Source organism: Agelaius tricolor, unplaced genomic scaffold, assembly GCF_023055355.1.
Source record: "Agelaius tricolor isolate 1412-34295 unplaced genomic scaffold, bAgeTri1.0.p SCAF_10, whole genome shotgun sequence".
Lineage (NCBI taxonomy): Eukaryota > Metazoa > Chordata > Aves > Passeriformes > Icteridae > Agelaius > Agelaius tricolor.
Genome location: NW_027269270.1, coordinates 2,111,645 through 2,136,463, shown reverse-complemented (window position 1 = coordinate 2,136,463; position 24,819 = coordinate 2,111,645). Strand labels below are relative to the sequence as shown.

The 24,819-nt window shown below is 42.9% G+C and overlaps 1 protein-coding gene across 2 annotated transcripts in view; it reads right to left on the bottom strand.

Moving 5' to 3' along the window:
• Window positions 1-24,819, bottom strand: part of ERBB4 (erb-b2 receptor tyrosine kinase 4) — a 592,065-nt gene that overhangs the window by 29,188 nt on the left and 538,058 nt on the right. For both annotated transcript variants that reach the window (XM_071434337.1, XM_071434338.1), the window contains exon 21: window positions 2,418-2,573. In XM_071434337.1, coding sequence (XP_071290438.1) covers window positions 2,418-2,573 — 156 coding nt within the window. The remainder of the gene's footprint in view (window positions 1-2,417; window positions 2,574-24,819) is intronic.

The window sequence follows — 24,819 nt, the reverse complement described above, 5'->3', positions numbered from 1 at the left end:
AACTAAATCAGCAGTCCCACATTCATTGCTGTGTCAGTGAATCATCTCTTCTGACAGAGAAGGGTGTGCAGGCAAACCAAACCTTGTTCCTGCATTCCAGCCCATCTTCTTGAGTTCCTGTTAAAATGGGATTCATGGTGATTCCCATTCCTGAGCTGGCCCAGCAGGCATAGCTGATGCCTCAGGTTTTAGCTTCTATATTTTTCAGGCTCTGTGCTGCTTCAATGTTGTAGTTCTGAGCTCCATATTAGGGGATGGTGAGCTCTCTGCACAGAGCAGGGAGACAAAACAATTCCTTCTCTAGCTGGGGACCAAGGACACATGACCCAAATCTCAGGCCCAAGAGCACAAACAACATGGACTGAAGAGAGAAAAACAAGCAGGATGGGACTTCACAACCTAAAGCTGTAACTGGACAATTAACTCCAATATGCAAATGGAGCAGAACTTATAAAAGTGAGAGACCCTGTGACCAGTTGCCCATTTTGTGACCATTTTGGTCCATCTTGGGTGCAGCCCTGGCTGGGCTCTTGTGCTGCCCAAGGTGGATCCATTGAGGCCTTTTAATAAATCCCTGCTTTATTCTTTAACTCTATCTAGTCTCTGCTCTAGGTCAGTTTTTACAAGGCCTCACAGCCCTGCAGTCCATGGATTTCTGAAGGATGAACATTAAGGAGATTTTTACCTGGCAGGGACTCCTATAGGTTGCCTCCAATTTGGAATTATGGAAGAGGTACTGGAATAAACCAAAGGGATGAGTAACTGCAGGCAAAATCTGAACAGATGGTGGGTGTAAAAGCAGAGGATGTGTCTTCATTCAAACCTTATGAAACTACCTTCCATGAAGTTCACTAATGAACATAACCTATAGAGTTAAGGCAAAAATAGCACCTTGTAATAAAGGCTGCCTTAACTCTTGCAAAGACAGTTCATCCTACCCCACTGAACTCTGCAGAAGTGCACTGCTTTCATTCCCACTGTATCCCAGGTGTGAACAGGTGCTGAAGGAGCAAAGCTGCCTTGTTCATGGTGGGATAACTCAGGTTGGAAGTGATTCAGGAGGCCTCTAGTCCCACCTCAGGTTCTCAGCAGGTTCAGGCCAAGTTACTCAGAGATTTGTCCAGTCTGGACTTGAAAACCTTCCAGGATGGAAACTGCACCACCTCTGTTGGCAACTACTTGACTGTCCAGTCTGAACCTCCCTTAGCATGCTCTCAATACTGATTTCACAGGATGCTTTTCTGGACCTGGGAACTGATACATCTGCCCTAATTCCTGCTCCAGAGCTCTCAGCAGGCTAACAAGTCCAAGACACAGCTGCCAGGGAACAGCTGGTTTGCCAGGGAACTCTTTTACTGTCATTCACTGTCAGATGGAGGGTTACCAAGAAGAGGACTACAGAAATGAAGGAAACCAGGGGAAGCTGCCAAAATCCCACCTTCCCTGCCAGGAAGTATCTTCCCATGAGGAAATGGGAAAGCACTGGTGGCTCCTCTCAAGCTCTTCACCTCCCTGACTGCCCTGGCCAGGTGATCCAAGGACAGCAGGCACACAAACAAGGCAGCAGCTCATCCCAGAGAACAGCTCACACTGGAACAGCTGTTTGTCCCAGACAAGGGCATGAGTGAGCACAAAAAACCACAGAAAGCAAACTGAACATCCAGGAAAAGGAATGACAGGTGAAGCAAATCCTTTGGGATTCTCTGACAGATTGAAATGGGGAATTTCAAGATGTTTAGGGAGCAGCCAGAAGCACCATGTAGTTACTGCCTCCTGAATTTTATCATGCATTAATCTGAAATTGGTAGAAATGAGGTAAGGCACTACATGGCCATGGTGTGGTTTGCTGGAAAGTAATAGGGGAAAAGATCTGGTTTGAAAATTATCCTCAGGCTGGCTTTTAGTGGCCTGGCATTCAGCATGGTATTGGAGAGGTGGACACAAGACATAACTACACAGGCTCTTCCAATGTGATAGAAGAGCTAAATTCTCATGTTCTGTGGCTTTCCCTTTTGTTTTCACAAAAATTACTTGTCTGGGAAAATGGGACTGCATGTTATTGACTGGCCAGAGAAACAGGCTGGGCAGGAATGCCCCAGAACATCCACCAGTCATTGAACCAAAGTATTCAAAACAAGACACACCTGGAACATGTGAAAAAAACCCTTAATTCTGAGTGTGAAAACTGCTTTTGATATTATAATTCAGTGCCTGGAAAAGCTCACTGTGCAAAAAAACGAGCAGCTTTTATGTGTGCTTTCACCAGAGAGTCCTTCTGCAAGGCAGGGCTTTGCTCAGTCACTGACAGACTCTCTCACACAGACAACAGTCCCACAGGGGCACATCAACCTCAGGAGGACCTGCAGGAGCTTTGTCACAGCATGGCAGATTTACCTGCAGACATGTTCAGTGCTCACCTTGCCCCCATCAGCATTGTACTCCTTTTCATCCCCTTCCAGGAGCCTGGCCAGGCCAAAGTCAGTGATTTTCACGTGGTTTGGTGATTTCACCAGGACATTCCTGGCTGCCAGGTCCCTGTGGACAAGTCTCCTCTCTTCCAGGTACATCATTCCCTGAAGGAAGAAGAATAGTACAATAATGCTAATTAGCCTTACATGATTTTGGAGAGCTAACTTTCACTGGTGACATGCAAAATGGCTGGTTCAATTATGAGTATTTACAATGAGAAAATGGCCTAGAGGGGAGAAGTTCAGCATTTTTCTTGCTCAGAACAGAGGCAGGATTAGATGACCTTGAGTTAGTCCAGTATGAATGATTCTGTAAGATTCAATTACCAAAGAGAAAAAACCCAATAAAATAATATATAGATAGCTCTTTTGCTTCAGCAAGCTTAAAATCTGGAAATGTGAGAAAGAAAAGAAATATTATGGTCCTTGTTCTTCAGACAGGAAATGTGATGACCATAAAAAAGAATCAATTTAGCCAAAGCTCCCCAGAAATCAGATCACACTGGGAAACAATCCCAGCTCTGTCACATTCCAGACAAGTGTCTTTAATTCAAGACAAAGATTCTTGTCCATCTTCAAATGGTTTTTCAGTTGGTCACAAATTTTCCCTACCCTCAGTGGATTAGAAGGAAAACAATTCTTTATTCCAAGTGCTGCAACTCCCTCACCTTTTCACTCCCTTAAAATATTGCCTGTAGTATTCTAATAAGGCATTAGATCAATGGCCCTTTTTTATGAGCATATATATTCTGTTAGAAGTATATTCTGTTAACAAGCCCATCCAGCTGCCTTTAAAGATAAGGTAACATATACTCAAACTGCCTGGCCTTAACCTTATTCTTATTCTGATGGGAGACTAACCATCCACCAGCATATGGAAATTTGCACCATGCTTTGTGACACTGAGATCAACACCAAAGCTTGGTCTGATTAATTATATAACACACAAAGGACAGTTGGGCAGGGTTACAAGCCTATAATTTCATTAAAAGGCATTTATGACATTAACCACCATTATTAGAACTTAGAGATGAAATCACACACTTGACAATTGCCTTTAAGGTATCTCTTAATATATTAGCTCTGTATAATATATATGATAATTTTTAAAAAGTCATTGCTGAATTCCAAAGAGATCATATTATCCCATAATACAGATGATAATTCAGAGAGTCACATGCAGTGATTAAAATAACCAGATTACTCAGTGCCATGGGCCAGATTTGATTATCCCTCCACAGCCTGAGGAGATCACAGGTACCTGTTCCCTCTCATGGTCTGTGGAGCCAGCCCTGGCACAGGGTGCCCAGGGAAGCTGTGGCTGCCCCATCCCTGGAAGTGCCCAAGGCCAGGCTGGACAGGGCTTGGAGTAGAAAACACCAAAACATGTTTGGAGCAGCCTGGGATAGGGGAAGGTGTCCCTGCCCATGGAAGGGGATGGCACTGGATGGGCCCTAACGTCCATTCCACCTCTAGGATTCTATCAAAGTGCATGTATCTGCAAAAAAGCATCAAATAGAACCCTAAACTGGTTTTAGGTGAAAGATTTCAATGCAAATACCAGTAAAAGCTTTGAAAATAAGTGGGAGCATGTTTGGCATAAACAGTATTTCATGCAGTCAACGTGAAGGGCTGTTAAAGAGGACACAGGGGCTCTTTGGCATAAAGCAACTGAAGTTATTCTTTAGAAGCACTGCTACTTACAGCAAACACACTCTCCTGCCAAGAGTAAATCAATATTTTTGGCTTTTGACCATCAGAATTGTAAGTCTTTAAAAAATTAATGGTTTTTGACATCAGGTTAAAAGACAAATCTCATGGGCTAAATAATTGTGAGTCACACAAGAATCACACCCTCATACCAGCTGATGAGGGAATTCTGCTGGCATCAGAATATATCAGGCCCAAATAAAATGATACTCTTTAATAGCTTAACTTGTACCTATCAGCATTGAAACAATATGAAAATGCTGCAGATTGCTTTTGGCCAAAATGAAAATACAGGATTTGTCTTGTTAAAATCAAAACAGGTGAGCAGTACCAAGGCTTCAGCCTCCTGTTTCTAGTTAATGATGGCAGGGATGGATGGTGAGGTGTGCAGAACCATCCTTCATTGGAAGAGTTACACAACCAAATTCCTAACCATGCCTCTTTGGTCTTATTTCACTCTCTCTAATTTCAAGCATTTTTTCAAACCTATAAGCCAAAGCTTTAGGATGTTTCACTGTTTATTCTATTCATTCATTTCAATTTATTCCAATTCTGTACTATTATTTAGTATCATTTTAGCAAGATTCTATTTTATTCATCCTAACCTCACACTCTTTCAAGAACTAGAAAAATGTGTAACCTCCAACACTTTCACTGCTGCTCAGTGAAAAACCACAGCTGGTTTTCTTCTCTTTTCTGCCCAGAAAGAGGGCAGAAATAACTGCCTGTGGATCATTGCAGGAATAACCTTCTTGGGGCTGCCTCCCACCTGTGTTACCTAAAAGCCAAAACCAGCCCCTGTTGGATTGGTTGGCAGCTACAAAATCCTCAGCAGGGCCCATGGTCTGCAAAAATGTAAATCCTCTTGGGAATACCCAGTGGAAACACGTTTGATTTTCCTGATACCCTATCAACAAGCTTTAAATGTGGGTGGCAGAAGTATAAAAGAATATCTATATGTATAAAAATATATTAAAATAAATTATATATATATATAACTTATATAAAAATAAAATATAAATATTATATATAAATACAAAAATATATAAATTAGATTATATATAAAATAATATTATATATATATATATACACATATATATATATATATATATATATGTATTTCCAGTAAATGAGACTATCCAAATGAGGGAAAAGGATCTAAAAAAGGGGAATCCTACAGTATTCACTGCAGCAACACTGTCTAAACATATATTGTGCAGAGAAGCACTATCTGAAGATATTTTTGAACCTGGCAGGGAAAAAAAGCTCTATATGAATCTTTAATCTATCAATATGATACAGAGGTATGATAAAAAAATACATAGTTGGTGGCATCCCCACCCAAAAACCCATTAGAGAATACCAGGAGGACATTTTATGAGTTGAACAGAATAAAAGTTATTTGTTAGAAGCCATGAAAAAACATCTTCTGCAATTTTATTAAGGGGTGTTTATAAATTTTCTGGCACTGTGACAGTTTTGGAACGGTCACTTCAGGTACAGTCAGGTTTGGGCTTTTTACAAGAAAAGTATCAGACCTGAAAATGAGAAAATGTTCTGGCAATAAATACAAGTGGGACAGTGGAAAGGAGACTTTGTGTCAAAAATCCCATGGCACAAGAGAAGACAATGATCTGGGACAGCTTCCTGATCATCCCAAGTGCTGAACGGTGGAGAAAACATCAAATTAAGTTCATAAAGTATTAGGACTCCCAGTGCTGTGCAAGTATCACCAAAGCTGGGCTGGTGGAGGAAATAGGAGAATAAAAGGATTTTTTAAAAAAGGAAATGAAGTTTTTCTGGCAAATCACAGCTTTGAGATCTGCCTTGGATTTGCTGTTCCCTTACTTTATTATAACCAGTGTTACCTCCTGCTACTGCTGTAATTTGCCTCCCAGTTTCTGGGGGAGGCTCTTGAGCAGAGCCTCCATCTGTACAGCTCAGAGCGTGAGAGGTGTGAGCACAGACTATTCCAGATGCTGTAACTTAACTTCCTTCCCTTTCCTGGACTTTTTGGAGTCCCACCTCCCTGCTGAGGATGCTTCTAGATTTGTTTCAAAAGTGGCAGCAGCTACTGTGCAGGGAATGCCCAACTCTGACCTGCAAGTCCTGCCTGAAAGTTCTTTCCCTCAAGTGCCTGGATTTCATCTCCAGGAAAAAAATACATTCATTACTCAGGACAGAATTCACACAGGTATGTAAGTCATTAAATCAAAATCCTTTTGGGATAATTGCTAGAGATGAACTCAAGTGTGTTGAATCACTACCTGAAGTTTAACATATGTCTTCTGTCTTGCACGACACATCACTTTGCAAGAACAAATCAAATTTAAAAAGTATAAATACCTTCACCTGCCCCAAGATCTTCAGCAATACCAGCCCACAGCAAACCCCATATTAATACTTTTTCTTCATTTGTTTTCTACACTAAATATAATTGCTTCCCTAAATTGAGAGCATGTTGATCTTATCTCACCCAGGAATTAAGAGCAGCCTGTTTTTTTTAATAATAACTTCCACCCACCAAAGCCAGCACACATGGCAGACTCATCAAATTCATTCTTCAGCTACATGAAGGAAGAAAATTTCAAGCCCAGCTCAATTCTCATGGACATTAATCTGCAGCCTTGGAGACTGCTCTCTTACCATCCTAATACCTCAAGGCTTGCTTAACAATCTGAGTCACTGCAGAAAGCCTCAAATGATCATCTTTTCCCCTGCCCACCCCATGGAAAAGGTGTCATTTTGCTTTGGGCTAAAAATACACTTTCAAGGTAAACACTGTGCCCTTGGTTGGCAGGAGCAAGCACACTGAGGCAGGCAGCTGCTCCTCCAGGGAGAGCTGTGGGACAGAAACACTGACACTGCTCAGAAACACTGACACTGCTCAGCTGCAGAGCTGGGATGCCCTGGGCTGGCCTGAGAGCTGGCACTGGAAGGTGTGGCATTCACATTCTCTGAAAACATCCCTTTGCCCAGGATTGTTCTCCTGGGAAGCTGAGGAGCCTCAGAGAAAAGGAAAACAATTCTTCTCTCATTTGCTTCTCCTGTGTTGTGCTCATGTGGAATGTGTTTAAGGGTTGTTTACCCACAGGTGACTGTTCCATTGGATTCTGCTGTCAGTTGTTTTCACTCAATGGCCAATTGGTGCCAAGCTGTGTCAGGACTCTGGAAAGAGTCAGGAGTTTTCATTATTATCTTCTTAGCATTCAGTAAGTATCCTTGCTGTATTCTTTAGTATAGTACAGTATTCTTTAATATAATATAGCATAATAAAGTAATAGATGAGCCTTCTGAGAACATGGAGTCAGATGCATCCTTCCTCCCTGCCTGAGCTGGGGACTCACTCACACCTTGCACTAAGCACACATTCTAAATGAATCCTCGCCCATTTGGGGCACCATTTGTGTTGGCTTGTGGGGTTTTTTCCCCTTTCACAGGACAGGACTGCTGGGGTTCATTCCCTGAGCTTTTATGGCAGCCTCAGCCTCATTACATGGCTGAGACAGTTGGAAGATGGCAAAGCTCAAATCCTGCCAGCAGCAGTCAGAGATTTCTTTGTTACAGAGCATTTAAAAAACTTCCCAGCCAACAGCACCTTGCTAAATCTCACAGACAGTTGTTTTAATTAATTACTAAAAGCACACACAATACTTGCTTGGCTGCTCTCTATTAACAATACACAATACTTCATTATTAAGCTTATAACCTTCTACTATCTCACTAAGCATATTTTCCTGCAGTCTTAAGGTCTATCTTAGCCAAGCCTAAAACTCAAACTATTGTTTCCTGTACTATTTTAACGTTTCTACATTCAGACTTTGCAGCTGCAGCTGATTCTAAGTTTCTCTGCTGTCCTGGGTGGGCTGGGAGCTGGAACTGGAGGTCACATCACAGCCAAGGGGAGGGAAGGGGGAATGATACCAGTCTGAGCTGGGCACTCATTCACCCCTCGTGCTAAGCACATCTCCAGCAGCTCACCTGCCAAGGGCTCCTGAAAAGATCTGCAGCTCTGCCAGCCCTGGTGGAGCTGGCAAGGGAGAACCAGTCCTGAAAGCCCAAATATTCAGGAGTTTAATTCAGTTATAGAGGGTGAGTTATTCTCTCTCTCTTTGGTAAAGGGCAGACAAAGAAAGCTGATGTGATAGTCATGTATTCCTTCTCATCTCCTGCTCACTTGAAAAGCTCTCAAGGTTTAATTTCTCTTCAGTCTGAGTTTGAAGCAATGTGCTATTAATGTGTAGCAAGCTGTATCTCAGGGTAAAAGTGCTTTTATCTCAAGCTGGCCATCTTCAGATGCACAAAGCTGATACAACTATCTGGATTTGCCTACAGTTGCTTTGGTCCTGTCCACCTGAGCAGGACAAGAGGACAGAAACTCTGCCAGGTATGCCATCTGAGCAGTTGTGACATGAGCATTTTCCTCACAGTCCTGCTGTGACTTGGCTAAATCTTTTCAGACTAAAGAGTTCAGAGTACACAGAAGATTATCTATACTTAGCTCAAGAGATGGGTTCCCAGTGCAGCTGGATGATTGTCCCTATGGAAAGGCAACCAGAGAAAACCCAACTCCTGCACGAGTACCTTGAGCTAGGAAAATAGCAGTGATGTTTGGAACCCAGGTCAGTCTTACATCTCTCCATGTGGCTCACCCAGAAATACAAACTCTCTCTGCTCACACATGGGCTGGCTCAGCTGAAGCACAAAACTGGGATGAGTTGGCTCCATACCAACCACAGGAGAACACACACTACACCTGTGGCAACATAAAAGTGCCAGTTACACATCAAAAGAACAAGTCTGGATAAAAAGAACTCAGCACTAGATATTTGCTTTGCACCATGCTAGTTTAGCTGTTCCAGAAATAGGAGTGCAAAAGCCTGATTTACTCCAATACTAAACTCCATCCAGGACACAAAATAAAGATGTTGCTAAAGCACAATAGGTTGAAACAAACTCAAGAAGCCAAGTGAAGGGAAAGAGGCTATGAGGCTGATTAGATGAGAATTACAGGAAAAATGCAGTCTATTCCAAAATGACAGGTGATTCACAAAGGGAGAAAGAGTGGAGAGAATTGAGAGGAGAAGCAATTTCATAAGCTCATGACATTTCAATGCTTAATTGACTGGACTGAGCAGACATCTTGATGGGCCCAGGCCCACTCCAATCCTAAATTAACATCTCAGGAATGTCATCTCACCCCCTCACAGCACAGATAAGTGGGTCACTGCTAAATTGACTGGTTCTCAATTCTGAGCTTGTGGGGCCCTTGAAATCAAGTTCTCAGTGCTGAGAAGGTGCTGGAGCTCCTCAGGCAACACCAGGAGGGGAGTTTGTTCCACTGCAGCATCAAACATGTCCTTTGAACTCCTGAGGAAAGATGAGTTATCTCCCAGGCTCCCTGAAATGATGCAGCTTTCTGGATTAGGTGGTGCTGAATATGAAGAGTCTGTGAAGCACTTCACCTTCTCCTAATGGAAGATGTTACATAAATCTATTAAGTAGCATAAGCAATGAGATGCAGGCCAGGTTTTTATTTCAATGCTGTTCATACTGGACATGGCTCTGAGTTCTGGTCCCATCAACAGGCACATCTGTGCAGCTGCTGCAAAGCTCATAGCCAAGTGTGGGATTCCTGAGGGAGGGAGCTGTGGAGCTGGGTCTGATCTCCACTTTGCAATGATCTCAGGTGCTTTCTTCAGACAGCTGGGTGCAAGGTGCTCTCCTGTGCCAGCTCCATTCTCCATTCTGGGGGCAAATGCTGGCTGTGCTAGCCCTTCTGCCAGCCCAGGTGGCCCAGCCTAGGTTACTCCCCCTTATTCCCAAGGAGCTGAAAAGGACAAGGATGCTCTCCCATCAGCTCTGAAGAAAACCACAGCTCAGGGGGCTGCAGCCCAAGGAGGAGAGAGAAATTGCAGCTGGTTCACAATAAGCGTAGAGCAGTGCAGTTCTGGCTGCAACTGCACCAACACCACCTTTTTTCTGTGAAAGAGGCCTTTAAACAAGAACTAACTGCCTGAATGACAAACTTACCACTGCAAAACTCTCCTTGCTGGGCAATAACATTTACTGCAAAGCAACTGCAGTTTAGAGACTGGCAGGATCACAGCCCTGATGACAAAGGCTGTTTCAAATTGCTCTTTCAAAAGCAAATCATGGCTGTGCTGCTCATGCCAGCAGAAGGAATCTCTGTAGTAGAACCATAGAGATTTAATGGAGAGGTCTCTGGAGGAAGTGGCCTGAAGAAGACAGCAGAAATCCCATCTGTGTGTTTGTACAAATAATTTGAATGCCATTTACAGAAAAAGATCTTCAAATCTATCTAGCTTTTCCTGCAGATTATTTGTAAACTATATGCATTACATGGACAGTTTCACTGAGCATCTGAAATACAGCTGTGTTTAAGTGGATTGAATCAGGGTTGGGAAGCAGTGAAATAAAGGTTTTCAGGAATACCTGACATCCAAGTCCTGCAGAAATTTATCTATTTCTCACCTGTCCTCTGATTTGGGAAGTGCTCAGAGACTTCAGGTTTCAGCCCCCAGTTGATCACACACTCCTGGAAAGTGTTTGATGCTTTCCCAAGTGGCAACCAAAGAGAGCTATCCATTTGAACAGGCTTTTTGAATGCCATTCTTCTCCCTCCCATTAATTGCTTCAGTCAGACCAGCTCCAGCTCCTCCCAAAAGCAGCTCATAAAAGAGTTCCTAGTGCAGCTGGAATGGGGGAGCTGTGAGCACTTTCCTGATCCTGCAGCTCCAAACTGCCCAGCAGGGAGATCACTTGGCTCTCCTGGAAGGAAGCCCACAGCAGCAGACTTGAACAATGGGCTGCTGCTCCCCCAGCCAGCCCCTGACCTCTTGCCAATGCAATTACAGTCAGGAGAGAGCATTGTGCAGTGCATTCAGCCTCTCCAAGAAAGTGTATTTAAAATGGATTACTTCTGCTCCTTAGGCAGGCAATCAATAGAGATGTGGACTGCAATAAGTACAGAGATGTCTGTGGGCTGCAGCACTTATCCTCTGTGTCTCTTCAGAAATTAATTAAAAATCAATGAAGTGTGCAGCCTATTAATAAAGAACCTCCAGATTAACAGATACAAGCCCAGCCTTCCCTCAGGTTCAGGACAAGCACCGCCCCAGTGCAAACACTGGAAACTCTGCAGCGCTCCAACCAAACCCTACCCTGACCTTTCATGGCCATGCCCTGCACCTGGCTGAACTGCAATATCCCCAGCTTTATGCACCCTTCACTCATTATTACATGCTGTGTGTTTCCAGTGGGCTAAACAGGAGGAATTTTGGGAAGCATTCAGAATTTCAGAGAAATGAAGCTTGGGCCAAAGCAAAACCACCTGTGTGAAGGTGGGATCCAGCAAACATCTAACAGAGGGTCCAGTCCAGTGTCTTCTCTTAATTACAAACTTTTTTTTAGACAGCTTCCTTGGGAAATGACTCCTGACCCTGTAGCAGATAATTTTCCACGGGAAGTGTGCTGATAAACTGGCATGTCCTGCACTGGATGCAAGGTTTTCCAATATTCATCTGTTGCAGTTGCATGCTATGATAATAAAATATGTGACAAAACAGGTCTTTGCTGCAGCCTGTGCACTTGGCTGGTTTGGCTGAGACAGTGGTTTTGGACAGGTGAAGTTACAGTGCCCTTCTCTTGGGCAGGGCCCAGGGAGCAGACAGGGAACACTGGTGGCACTATCTTGTGTGTTCAGACAAAAATCCCCCAGGAAGAGCCCACAACAGCTCCCTGCTTTGCCAAAGGCAAATAGCTACAGAATTCCACTGAAACACTTGAGAGGTGAAATTTTTTACCTCAAGACGTGTTTCACAGGGCACTCTCAGTCCAACTAAAAGCTGTTAGGACTATCCTGTGCCCTCATTAAATTAAGCATGGAGGATTTTATTTTCTTTTTGAGCAAACAACATGATTGGGGCTGAGTTTCTGAGGCAGGCACCTTTATTTGAAAGATGCTCCCGCAGCTTTGGGGCTCTGTATTTTCACCACTTTTAAAATCACCATTTCAGGGTAAATAGGGAAACAACAGGACAATGGAAGCAGTCTTTCAGAAACCACCACTTTCACAAGCTATTCCAGTGCCAGGGCCAGCAGGCTCTGCAGGAGAAAAGTGGAACAAGGGCACATTTACCCTGTCCCTCTCCTATTTTCTTCTCACGTGAGCAGAGCAAGCAGTCAGTCTGTACATGGGACTGCAACACTGCTCCACAAAAGAAAATGTTCTGAATCTATTCTAAATGCTTCTGATACTCTGATTCAAGAGAGTTCTTGAATAAATTACAGCTTTGAACTCCCAAACTCTGTTGCCACGAGGTTTCTGAGCACTTCTTAAAAACCCACATCACAAGTAACCATAGTTACCTATTACATACATTTTTTTTTTCCTTTTTCTAATTGACTAACTTATGACAGTGACAGAACAGGAGAGGCCAGCACATAAACAGAGTGTGCTCTCTGATAATGGCTGGAGAAACCTGCTAAATAATCCATTACCTTATTCAATAAACACAGATGAGTGCTGGAATGGGGTATGTAGAAGGCAGGAATGTGCTTTCAAGAGGCACCTATTTCCCCCCAGCTCAACCATCCCATTATTATCAATGGCTCAGAGCATTGCTGTGCTGACAGTGAGAGCCCACAGAGTGTAAGTCAAGCTGCCACCATGCCCCATGAGCTCCCTGCCATGCCTGAACCCCCTTCCATGCCTGTGGGGGGGTCATCAAACACCTTTCCCTGGGGTTTCAGCACCTGCCACCTTTCCCTGGCCACCTCAGGGTGCTGGGAATGCAAAGCACAGCCAGAGCAAGGCAAAGGACAGCAGAGCACTGGGGTGCAGGGTGTGTCCCCCCCTGCTCCCCTGTCCCTCAGCTCAGCCCTACCCAGACACTGACCCCATGGAGATATGGGGGCAACACACCCAAAGCAATTTAAACACTGCTTTCTTACAGGATTCTCACAGAAAATAAAGTAGAATTCCACCCTTTGAGGTCTGGAGCACTGACTGCAGGGATACTTTGTGCCATATATTGGTTCACCATCCTGTAAAGGGGTTCTGCAGATCTGCCAAGGGACCACAGTCCTACACAGGGGAGAAACTACTTCTAAAGTAGTAAATATCAAAATAAAACTTTCATCGTGGCCTCTAAACCATTTTTTTCCCTAGATCCCAGAAATATCAGAGGTTTGGCTCAAGCTTTTGAAATCCATTTATTTTGAGGTGAATCCCAGCATTGGAGGTCTTAGTTCCCAAACCTGAAAAACCTCTCAGTGAGCATGAACTGTTTTAATTGATCTCTGTACAGTTCCCAGCTACAGCAAATACTTTAGCTACAGCTCCTTTTTTTTGTTAGGTTGTCTCCAGAGCCAGGGATGCCATGACTTATTTGGAAAGAAAAGAAAAGGACTCATGACTTTGACACCTCGAGATCTGAGCATGTGGGTGGTGAATACATTGGAAATTTTGAGAGCTGCTGAGCTGAAACATGTGACCTGAGTGGTGCACAGAGCAATCAGGGCAGGTGTAGTTCCACTGATAGTAACATTTTAAGTGTCTTAACACTCCATTCCTGATTTTCTGAATTTAAAGGGAGTTTTTCCATTAATTACAACTGAGACAGGTTCAAGCCTTGGGTCAGTGCTGCTACCACTGCACAGCACCCAGATGGAACATACAAATCAAATTGAAATGGATTTTTCACTGGGGAAGCAGAGGAAACCCAGCAGCCCTGGGCTTCTCTAAAATCCCAAGTCTTCTCATACTTGAGCTTTCTCCCCAGCTATGACCCCACCACCTTTTGCCTCTCACTCTGATCTATAGCCACGATTTTTTCTATGATTTACAAGGTCAAAGTGCTAGCCCTGGCTATGGAATTCACACAGGACCTGGCTTGGAGTAGCCAAAGGGCTTTTAAGAGGATTCAGCCTCTTCCTCTAACCTAGACCTTCTGGGGACCTGGCTAAGAAGGTGTCCTTGTTCCTCCTGTGATTCTGCAGCAGCATTTCCATGAGTCAGGTTATTGCTCCAGCACTGCCAAATTGCCACACAGACACAGGAACCATTGAAATGAGAGGATTCCTAAAAGGGTCCACAAATAGCAAAATCATTGCAGTGAGGAGAAAAGTCTCACACTGGTTTTGGTTCATTTGGATCAGATCCAAATCCCTGAGCACAGTTCCCACACTCTCTTGGCTGGCATTTTTTCAGCTGTTCCCCCATCTCTTGGCTGCTTCATTCACAGCTCTTCCCTCTTTCTTTAAAACTGCTGAGATCTTTCAAAGGATCAGCTGTAGAAATTCACCATTTCCCCAAGGACCCAATCATGCTGCACTTTTTCTCCTCTCCAATTAAAACTAACATGCACCAGCTTCTAAATATTTCTCTACCTTGACTGAACCACACTGATTACAACACAGGCAGAGGCACAATGTGACCCCCCAACAGCAATACCTTTAAGGAGATATTTACAGTAAGGGTTCTTTAGGGAGAATCAAGCTGTCTCTGAGGACAGGATAAAACAATCAGGTCAATAAAAGCTTCCCAGCAGTCCCCAGGTGTTATGGACTGTGATGGAAAGAGCTTTTTTAGGGGCACTGAGGTGGGTGAGAATGCCTGGGCTCTCACATGAGCTCCTGTGAGCTTGTTATGACTGGATTATAACACACCCATGTGTAATTCTGGCTCTGCCTCTCCACTAAATTTGCACAACCTCTCCAAATCTCACTGTAATAAAAATACTTCTGGCACATAAGGACACACTGAACTTCCAACCCCAGATTCCAGAAATATTCATAGATAAATTCCTAGCCAAGCACAGGGAGAATGAATGGCAGTGAGAGCTTCTCAGAAGCTGCACCTCCTCTGCTCACACATGACCATTACTGTTTTCACTGGAATTGACATTTATTTTCTCTTGCTGCTCCATTGCCATGCTTGGCTCCCTAAGAAATCAGGCTGATGCACTGTGACATGCATATTTATTTTTCTGGCTGTCTCTGAGAGTTTATGAGTGTTTTCAACATGATTTGGAAGCTTTGTGTTCCTATAAGTTTCCTGAAAGCAGGTAGCAAGGAGAGGAGCAAGGCTCCATTATTTTCCTGCTATTGTGATCACAGTCTTTCTTGGGCACAAGAGACTCCATGTAAGGAAAGACATTATTGAGGATACTTTAACTAGCACTAGGAACATATTAAATTCCAGATAACCTAATCATGAGATATAAATCACAGGCAACCAGCTCTCAGCAGCTCTACTGCTCACAGAACTGCTTTTCCAAAGAGCTCCAGGGGGCCTTGTTGATCACAAATGCATGAAGTTCTGCTGGAAGGAAGAATGCAGCCCTATTTACATCCACTTATCCTGAACAAAAATTAGGGCTTCCTGCACTTACCCTGGGGAGCTGCACCACTGCCCATGAGATGATGGATCCTCTTTGCTTGAACTGCTGAATGGCAGCTGCTGTGGTGCTGCTAAAGGGGTCAGAGAGACCCTGCCCTCAGGAAAACTACTGAGAGTGGGAAATCCTGTGGAAATTCCTGTGACATTGCTTCAGACAGGCTGAAAATGTCCTGGCCTCAAACTTGTGGTACCCACGGTCCCCTAGGGACAGGAGCAGCTCAGGAATGGGAACATTTGGTGCTTGCTTCTTGTGATGTACCTGTTTGTTCAACACATACCAAGACTCTGCTGTTTGGGTGTTGCAAATGCAAACACAAACATTAATATTGGTCTGGGATCGTGTTTTCCTTGGCAGGTGAAGGCAGCCTGGCACTGTGGGGCCATGAGATATAAATTATCCATTGACACTGTGAATACTCTAGCAGATATTAGAATAGATTCAAAAGATGAACTAAACTTTTAGATCTTCTAGAAGCAAGTTTGAGAGTCAGATATTAGAATAGATTTAAAATATAATAGATTGAAAAGATGAACTAATCTTTTAGCTCTTTCAGGAGCAAGTTTGAGAGTCAGATATTAGAACATTTAAAAGATGAACTAAACTTTGAGATCTTCTAGAAGCAAGTTTGAGAGTCAGATATTAGAACAGATTTAAAATATAATAGATTTAAAAGATGAACTAAACTTTCAGATCTTTCAGGAGCAAGTTTGAGAGTCAGAGGTTTAGGGAATGTCTTTCCCTAAGTCTTCACCTCCATCGTGTTGCCCATGGTTGTGTTGTAAACCCCATTCCTCAGGGAATTCTGAAGTCTCCAGCTCCATGAGCTCTTCTGATTTCATTGGAAGCAAACCCAAAGAAGCTTTCCCTCTTCTGAGGGTGGAAGTACAGGGTGGGTCATGCACTTAGGAACACCTAAGCTGACTACAAAGGTGGGTGCAGCACAGATGTGCCAGGCTCCTGTGTAGCCACCACAGCAGCGAGGCAGGAGCCTGGATGTGCAGCTCTGAGTGCTGTTTGGGGCACTGCAGGGTCCCACAGGGAGGTCACAGGCTCCATGGACATCCATCCCAGTGTCCCCTTCCACCTGCAATGGGCACTGACCTGCAGAACTCACCTTGCAGCAAGGATGATATCCCCAACCACAAGAAAAGCTTACCAGAGACCAACTTAGTCCTCTGTGAGGATCTCGACCAATCAAAAGTCCCCTGTCAAGGGTGGAGGGCTGGGGAACAGCTGGATTTGAGGAATTTAGATCCTTTTCCAGCACTCTCTGGAGGTCCTGCTGTGCCATGCTGATGCTGCAGGTGCACTGATACCCTGCTCTAAACCCTGCTGCAGACACATCCGGGACAAAAGGCTCTTTTCATTTTGCTGCTCTCAGGGCTGGGCAATCTGTGTGGCAAAGGGAATGCAAACAGGAGCAGCCAGACTCCCTGAGACAGCCCAAAGGCAGGTTTCCCCTGGCAGGCTCCCTCTTGGACTCTCAGCTGTTTAATAACGTCTTGAGCCTACAGTGCCTTTTCTGCCTTTAGTGGGAGCACTAATCACAGCCTCATCTATCTAGATGCCTATTTTTATGAAACTCATACAAAGATAATATCTTTGAGACCTTTTCTCCCCTGTCCAATCTGAATAAATTCAACCAACATCTTGAAAAGCTATTGCAAGGGAAACTGAAGAGAGACACAGAGATTGCAATGAGGGTAATTTCCATAGAAAACCAGCCTAAGTCCAAAAAGTTCTAAGAAAACTCAAGCCCTTACACATATCTTTCTTTTACAGGAAATAGCTTCCTTTCCATTTTTTAAAGGAGATTTAAGTAAATATCCAGCCCTGTCCTGAGGGGGAAAAACCCTGCACACTACATAAATACACTTTGGGCCTTATTTTATGGATTGCAAAGCTGACATAGCTCTGACAGCTGCCACTTGCTTCTGCTGAGGTGTGAGCTGCTCTCAGGAGAAACACTATGCTGGAGCACCTTCATGCCACAAACTGGACCACTCTGCACATCCAGGACAGCAAGCCTGGCAAATCTTTCTAGTATTTTCTGGAAGAGCAGCAGTACTGTAACTGCAGACTGCCACAGAAGTCAGTCCCTCAGTACTCCAGAAGGTTCACCTTTACACACACAGCTCCATTTCATGCCTTGGTATGAACTGGGATTACAATACTGCCAATGTCAACCACTGAAACAATCAAGGCCAAAGTCCATTTCTTAAAAAAAAAAAATAGAAAAAGTTATAAATACTTACTGTGTTCTGTTCTTATTTGCCTTTTGGACTTCCAGACATCAGGTGTCTAACTCTGTGTGCATGCTCACCATTCTTTGATTTTGCTTTCAATAAAATCAGAAGAGCTCATGGAGCTGGACACCTCATAATATCCTGAGGAATGGGGTTTGCAACACAACCATGGGCAACAGGACGGAGGTGCAAGGAGACTTAGGGAAAGATATTCCCCAAATATCTGACTCTCAAACTTGCTCTTGTGTTGCATTCACATTCTCTGAAAAAATCCTTTCCCCAGGATTTTTCTCCTGGGAAGCTGAGAAGCCTCAGAGAAAAGGGAAACAATTCTTCTCTCATTTGCTTCTCCTGTGTTGTGCTCATGTGGAATGTGTTTGGAGATTGTTTACCCACAGGTGATTGTTTCATTGGATTCTGCTGTCAATTGTTTTGGTTCATTGGCCAATCGGGGCCAAGCTGTATTGGACTCTGGAAAGAGTCAGGAGTTTTCATTATTATTTTTTAGCACTCAGTAAGTATCCTTTCTGTATTCTTTAGTATAATATAGCATTCTTTAATACAATATAGCATAATAAAGTAATAAATGAGCCTTCTGAGAACATGGAGTCAGATGCCTCATTCTCTCCCCTTGTCAGTGACCCTGCATTTACAATACTCCTGAAAGATCTAAAAGTGTAGTTCATCTTTAAAATCTATTCTAATATCTTTAAAATAAATTCTAATGTCTTTAAAATCTATTCTAATATCTGACTCTCAAACTTGCTCCTGAAAGAGCTAAAAGTTTAGTTCATCTTTCCACTCTATTCTAATATCTGCTGCAGTATTCACAGTGTCAATGGATAATTCATGTCTCATGGCCCCACAGTGCCTTCATGTGCCGAGGAAAACACAATCCCAGACCAATATTAATGGTTATGTTTATATTTCCAACACCCAAACAGCAGAGTCTTGGTATGTGTTGAACAAACAGGTACATCACAAGAAGCAGCTGGCCCAGCAAGCACCAAATGTTTTGGAAACATCCCAGTGCACATATTTTAAGTAGGAATTTGGGTTGCATATTTCTTATGAAAGAATTAACAGCAGCAAAGGAGAATGAAGAGTATTATTCCAGAAGCTGTGTGAAACAACAAGGGACCAGATGGGAGTGAAAAGCAGCTTTCACTCAGCAGGAGAGTGAGAAGACATTCAGTCTGCTGACTGGATTAGGTGGCTGAGGAAGGGGGGGATTTCTCCAGGAAATGTCTCCTGTGGGCTCAAAACACAGCCATGGAAAAGGGGAGGACATAAAGCCAGCTGGATGTCCAAATGAGACAATGACATGCAGGAAGGACAAAGGTAGACCAGGACTTTGAGCATGACTTGTAGGAAAAGCTGAGAATGATGGCTGCTGCACTGAATCCAAGGCAGAGGCAGGTCAGGATCTGTCTCCAAAAAAGAAGGACTTGGCCATCTATTCTTAAATTAACTACAAATCATTAAGGAAAAATTTGTAACACATTATCCACCTGCTAGGCTCGTTAAAACAGCACAAGAGATGTCAATTTTTGGCTGATCAGGTCAGTCAGAAGTTACTGACTTCCCACCTTTCCATGTCCCTGTGCTGCCAAGGCAATGTGACACAATAAGAGACCTTGCTCCAGGGAGAGTGAGGCACAGAGATTTTCAGAAACAAAAGGGACAAAACATTAAATACAAACAGCTCGAGCTGCCAACATTTATGGGATTTTTCAAGCATGAACCCAGACTCTGAGGGAGCTGCAATCCCTGCCCCTTGGCCCAGCTTCTCTCCTCTCCTAGCCCTGGCTCTGCCATCACTGCTGGCCAGAGGGATGTGGTTCAGCAAAGCCAGCACAAGTGACTAACTTGTTTAAATATTCCTAGGTAAAGTAAAAAAGAAGGAATAAAATCAGGGAAAGATGAATTTTGAAAGAAATTGTCATATTTTCTCATGTAATTAGCTGAGCATTAAAATCAAAGCTATTCTACTTAGTTGCAGTGTGTTTACTGTTCTGGGTCGTGATTTTTTACATGCCTAATACAATTTTAATACTTCTATATTTTACAACAGGACTTAGCTCTGACCAAAATAATCACTGTATTAACTTTTTTTTCTTAGCCACAGAATGCAGTCCACTTCATTACTGCAGAAACAGCAAGCCTCCCCAGTCCATCATTAATTCTCACTGTTTTAATTATGAGAAAGAAAAAAAAAAAACAAACCAACATTCTCTCTGGAAGAATTTGTGTCTAATGACACTGTAAATACAAACCTTAACACAAAGCTACAAGTTACAAACCAGACAAGTCAGCTGCTCAAGGCAGGTTCTGGTAAAGATCAGATTTGGTAGGAAATTAATTTTTCCCTCTGTCAAGCTGGTCTTATGCTGCTCTAAACCCCCTGAAATTCACTGGATCACATCTGTCTGCATAAGAACGAAGCCCTTAGAGCTGTCCTAACAATGAGTTCAAACCACATCCCACATCCTAATTTGAAAAAGTTCAGGGAAATGTCAGCTCTGAGTATCTAGAAAAGAACTCTTTCTATAATGAGCATGAACTGGGATTCCAATCCCAAACAGCTCTTCAAGGTGGGGAAAGTTTTGATGAAGATGCAAACTTGGTCTCATTTCTAGTTTGGGCTGGTTTCTTCAGCTACTTTCACAACAGAAGCTGAATCAATAAACCCAGAGCTCATCTATAGGAATACAGATCTATGATGGATGGGATTGCCAAAGGCATGAACAGCCTTAATTAAGAACATTTCGACCCCATGGCTTTTGGATCTCAAACTGAAGCATGAGACAAGTGATACAACACAGAAATTGCATGTCCATGTTCCCAAAATGGAATATTTGGAGTCCAGCCTGTGCATATGTGGTACCTCAGAGATAACAAGTTTGCATGTAAATTAGGAAATTTAGGAAGCTCAAGGTGATGTGGATGAATGCACTCCATATATATCTATATGACTGAACGGCATTTTTTGTTTTAGTTTTAATTTTAATAATCAGTGATATAAACTGTGATAGTTCACATTTCAAACTGGTGAGAATTAGCCAAAAGGAGATAAAGTGAGGGAAAAAAATCTAAATGTAAACCCCAACCTTACCATGAAATCTAAAGATTCCTCCAGGCTGAGATTTTGATAAATATTTTTGATAAATAAATAAATTTTGGTTGCATTTCTGAGGGAACATAAATGACCACAGCCAGCACCCAAGTCCAAGAGATGAAAACTGAGAGGATTTTTGTGTCAATTCCTAATCCAGCCCCAAAACTTTCTGTTTGAGAGCTGTGCCTGACTCAAATTCATTTGCTTCCAAGCACTAAGTCTTCCAATACTGGGATAAATGGGATTAGACAAATAGATAAGATACTCTAGGGATCTTGTTAATGGTCAAAGTTTCCTGCTTACTCAGGGCTATTTTAAAAGAGTATTAACAGAAGCAAAGAGGACAACAAGAACACCTGGCATTCAAGCAAAATCAATACACAAGTTAAAGCAAATCCAGAACCAGAGAAATAAATTCTACTAAAAGAAATACATTTTTTCTTCTATTATTCATTTTTACAACTAATGGCTACTTGCACCAGGACTTTTTATTTGTTCACATCCTGGTTACATTGCATTCAGTTCAACTCCTGAAAGATCTAGCAGGTATATTATAAGAAGTAATACAATCTTGTACAGAGCACAGAAAGGGAAAAGCTTCTTGCATCTATCTTTGCTGATTAACAGATTCTAACAGTGACAACTGGAGCAACAGTGGCCAACCCAAACAACTCAATGAATAATTATTTTCATACACAAAAAAACCAACAAATATGAAATGGTTACTCTGTACTCTGATACAGAAAATTTCTTGAGAACCTCACCTGTCAGCAATGACGCATTTCAACTTCTATGGCCTTTGGATTAAAGTGAGTAAAGTGAGAAACACAGAGAGCTGCTGAGAGGAAGCAAAATGTACCTTCACATCCTGCCTACCTTCAAATACTGCATGATTATCAGGTTCAGCTTTACCCTCCATCCTCATCCTCATCCCAATGCTGTGACCAAGAGGCTGATCAGACCCAACTCCTGAGACTCCAAGAGAAGACATGCAACTGCATTTCTAGCATGGATTGAAACATGGAGCACCTATTGAAACCTCTAACACCAACTGAAATCATGGAACAAACCCATCTCCTAGCATGGAGCACCTATTGAAACATCTAACACCAACTGAAATCATGGAACAAAACCCATCCCCCTCCATGGAGCAGCTATTGAAACATCTAACACCAACTGAAATCATAGAACAAACCCATCTCCTACCATGGAACACCTATTGAAACATCTAACACCAACTGAAATCATGGAACAAACCCATCCCCTAGCATGGAACACCTATTGAAACATCTAACACCAACTGAAATCATGGAACAAAACCCATCTCCTACCATGGAACACCTATTGAAACATCTAACGCCAACTGAAATCATGGAACAAAACCCATCTCCTACCATGGAACACCTATTGAAACATCTAACGCCAACTGAAATCATGGGACAAAACCCATCCCCTAGCATGGAGCACCTATTGAAACATCTAATGCCAACTGAAGTCATGGAACAAACCCATCTCCTACCATGGAACACCTATTGAAACATCTAACACCAACTGAAATCATGGAACAAAACCCATCTCCTACCATGGAACACCTATTGAAATATCTAACACCAACTGAAATCATGGAACAAAACCCATCTCCTACCATGGAACATCTATTGAAACATCTAACACCAACTGAAATCATGGAACAAACCCATCTCCTACCATGGAACACCTATTGAAACATCTAACGCCAACTGAAATCATGGAACAAACCCATCCCCTCCATGGAGCACCTATTGAAACATCTAATGCCAACTGAAATCATGGAACAAAACCCATCTCCTACCATGGAACACCTATTGAAATATCTAACACCAACTGAAGTCATGGAACAAAACCCATCTCCTAGCATGGAGCACCTATTGAAACATCTAATGCCAACTGAAATCATGGAACAAAACCCATCTCCTACCATGGAACACCTATTGAAACATCTAATGCCAACTGAAATCATGGAACAAAACTCATCCCCTACTGGACAGAAAGCACAATTCTGCAGCCCAGACAGATCACTTTTCATGGAAGATGGATGATAGAGTTAATATAGAGATTTACTCCATGAAGAGCAGGAGTTTGTACAATGAGGCCACCTCACCAGGAGAGAAATAATTCCTTTAAAGAAATAACCTTGTTCTGGCCCTGAGCTGTGTGCCTGCTCTCCTGGATTTCGAGCAGCTGCTCACCTCTTTCCATGGGCACCCTGGTTCACAAAATCCAGTAAGGCTGCTCACAAATAAGCAGCAACTGGGAAAGCCAGAAGGGAACAAAACTTAAAAGAGGCTACTTCAGAAACCCTGAAGCCTGAGGCATCAAAAGGAAAGGACTTATTTCAGAGACATACTTACAAAAAGCCCCCAGTTTTTCAGCCACAGAGAAAATTAGCAGAAGAGCCTGCCATGACTTTATTTATGCTGTATTTACTAAAGTACAACATGTCAGGAAAAATGTAGACTTGCTTTTCACCTTTCTCCTCTAAAGTAGGTTTTTCTTTCTCATTTTGTATTTAACATCTCAGGGCCCATGACCAATTTTCAGCAACCCAAAGAATACTACTTGGGCCTTCCCTTGCCCTCTCCTTTTCCCTTTCTCCTTTCCTTTACTTTTTAATGTTTTCCTGATTTTGAGCTGCCAATAAACATGGATACCAAGAATTTAAAGGCCAAGCAAAGCTAATGTACCAGGAATTACTTATTCCTCTCAAACAGCTTCCCCTTCTGTCCTTGCCCCTCTTCTGATCAGGACCATGGTAATTGTCATTATTTAGTGGGAAGGGGCCCTTAGGAGCCCTGGGAAGTTTCTCATGGTGACTGGCAGAAGTAATCACTTGAGCTCTTAGGCAAACAAAACCAGCCACCAGTTCTCACAGGGCTTCCAAGCCCCACATGAGCTGCTCTGTCCCCTTCCTTTGCTTAAGCTATTTGCTGACTGGCTGGCAGAAGAATTCCATCAATGTTTGCTCACTGCCTATAAAGCATTTTTCCAAAGGTGAAAAAGCATGGCTCCTTCAGGTCTCCCCTGCCAGCCCAGGCTCTGAACAGGTTCCAACTCTCCTGCCTGCTCACTTCTCTCCCACCCCTCTGTCTGCCTCTGTCACCACATTTCTCTTCACAGAGAAAAGCAAGGCACAACTTCCCAAGAATATTTCTGGGTTTCACATTCTCTGAACCTCAGAGAAACAAAAAACAATTCTTATCTCATTTGCTGTGCCTGTGTTTGTTCACAAGTAGAATGCATTGTAGAAGAGCGTTTACCTGAAGAAAATTAGTAATTAAATTCTAGTGAGAATGTTTTCATACAGTAACCAATTAAATCCAAGTGTGTGTGTGTGTGTCAAAAGTGGCTGCTGACAATCACGAGATGCTGTGCAGTGGAGTGCTTGATAGATTCAGTTTAGATGTAATGTAACAGAGTGTAATATAATATAAAATAATATAGTATAATAAAGTAATTAATTAGCCTTCTGAGAAGATGGAGTCCTCCTCATCATTTCTGCCTGCCATGGGGGTCATCTTGATGCAATATTCTTCTCTTGGACTGTTTTAAAAACCCCCTGTGGCGTGTTTCCTTTCTGCACTGGCACACATTTTAATGCCAGTTCTTAGCCTGTCATCAGTGAACTCTGCCAGCTGAACAGAGCTGAAGCAGCTCACAGTTGGCAGCGAGGATCTATTGAAGTGCAGGGTAACATTTTTTCAATAGCAGCCTTTCATGTAAAATACCCAACTCCAGTGCAGTCTTTGTGCTACAGGGTGTGATTAAACTGTAATTCCCTGATAGACTTATAGCCATGATTTCCTACCAGCTGG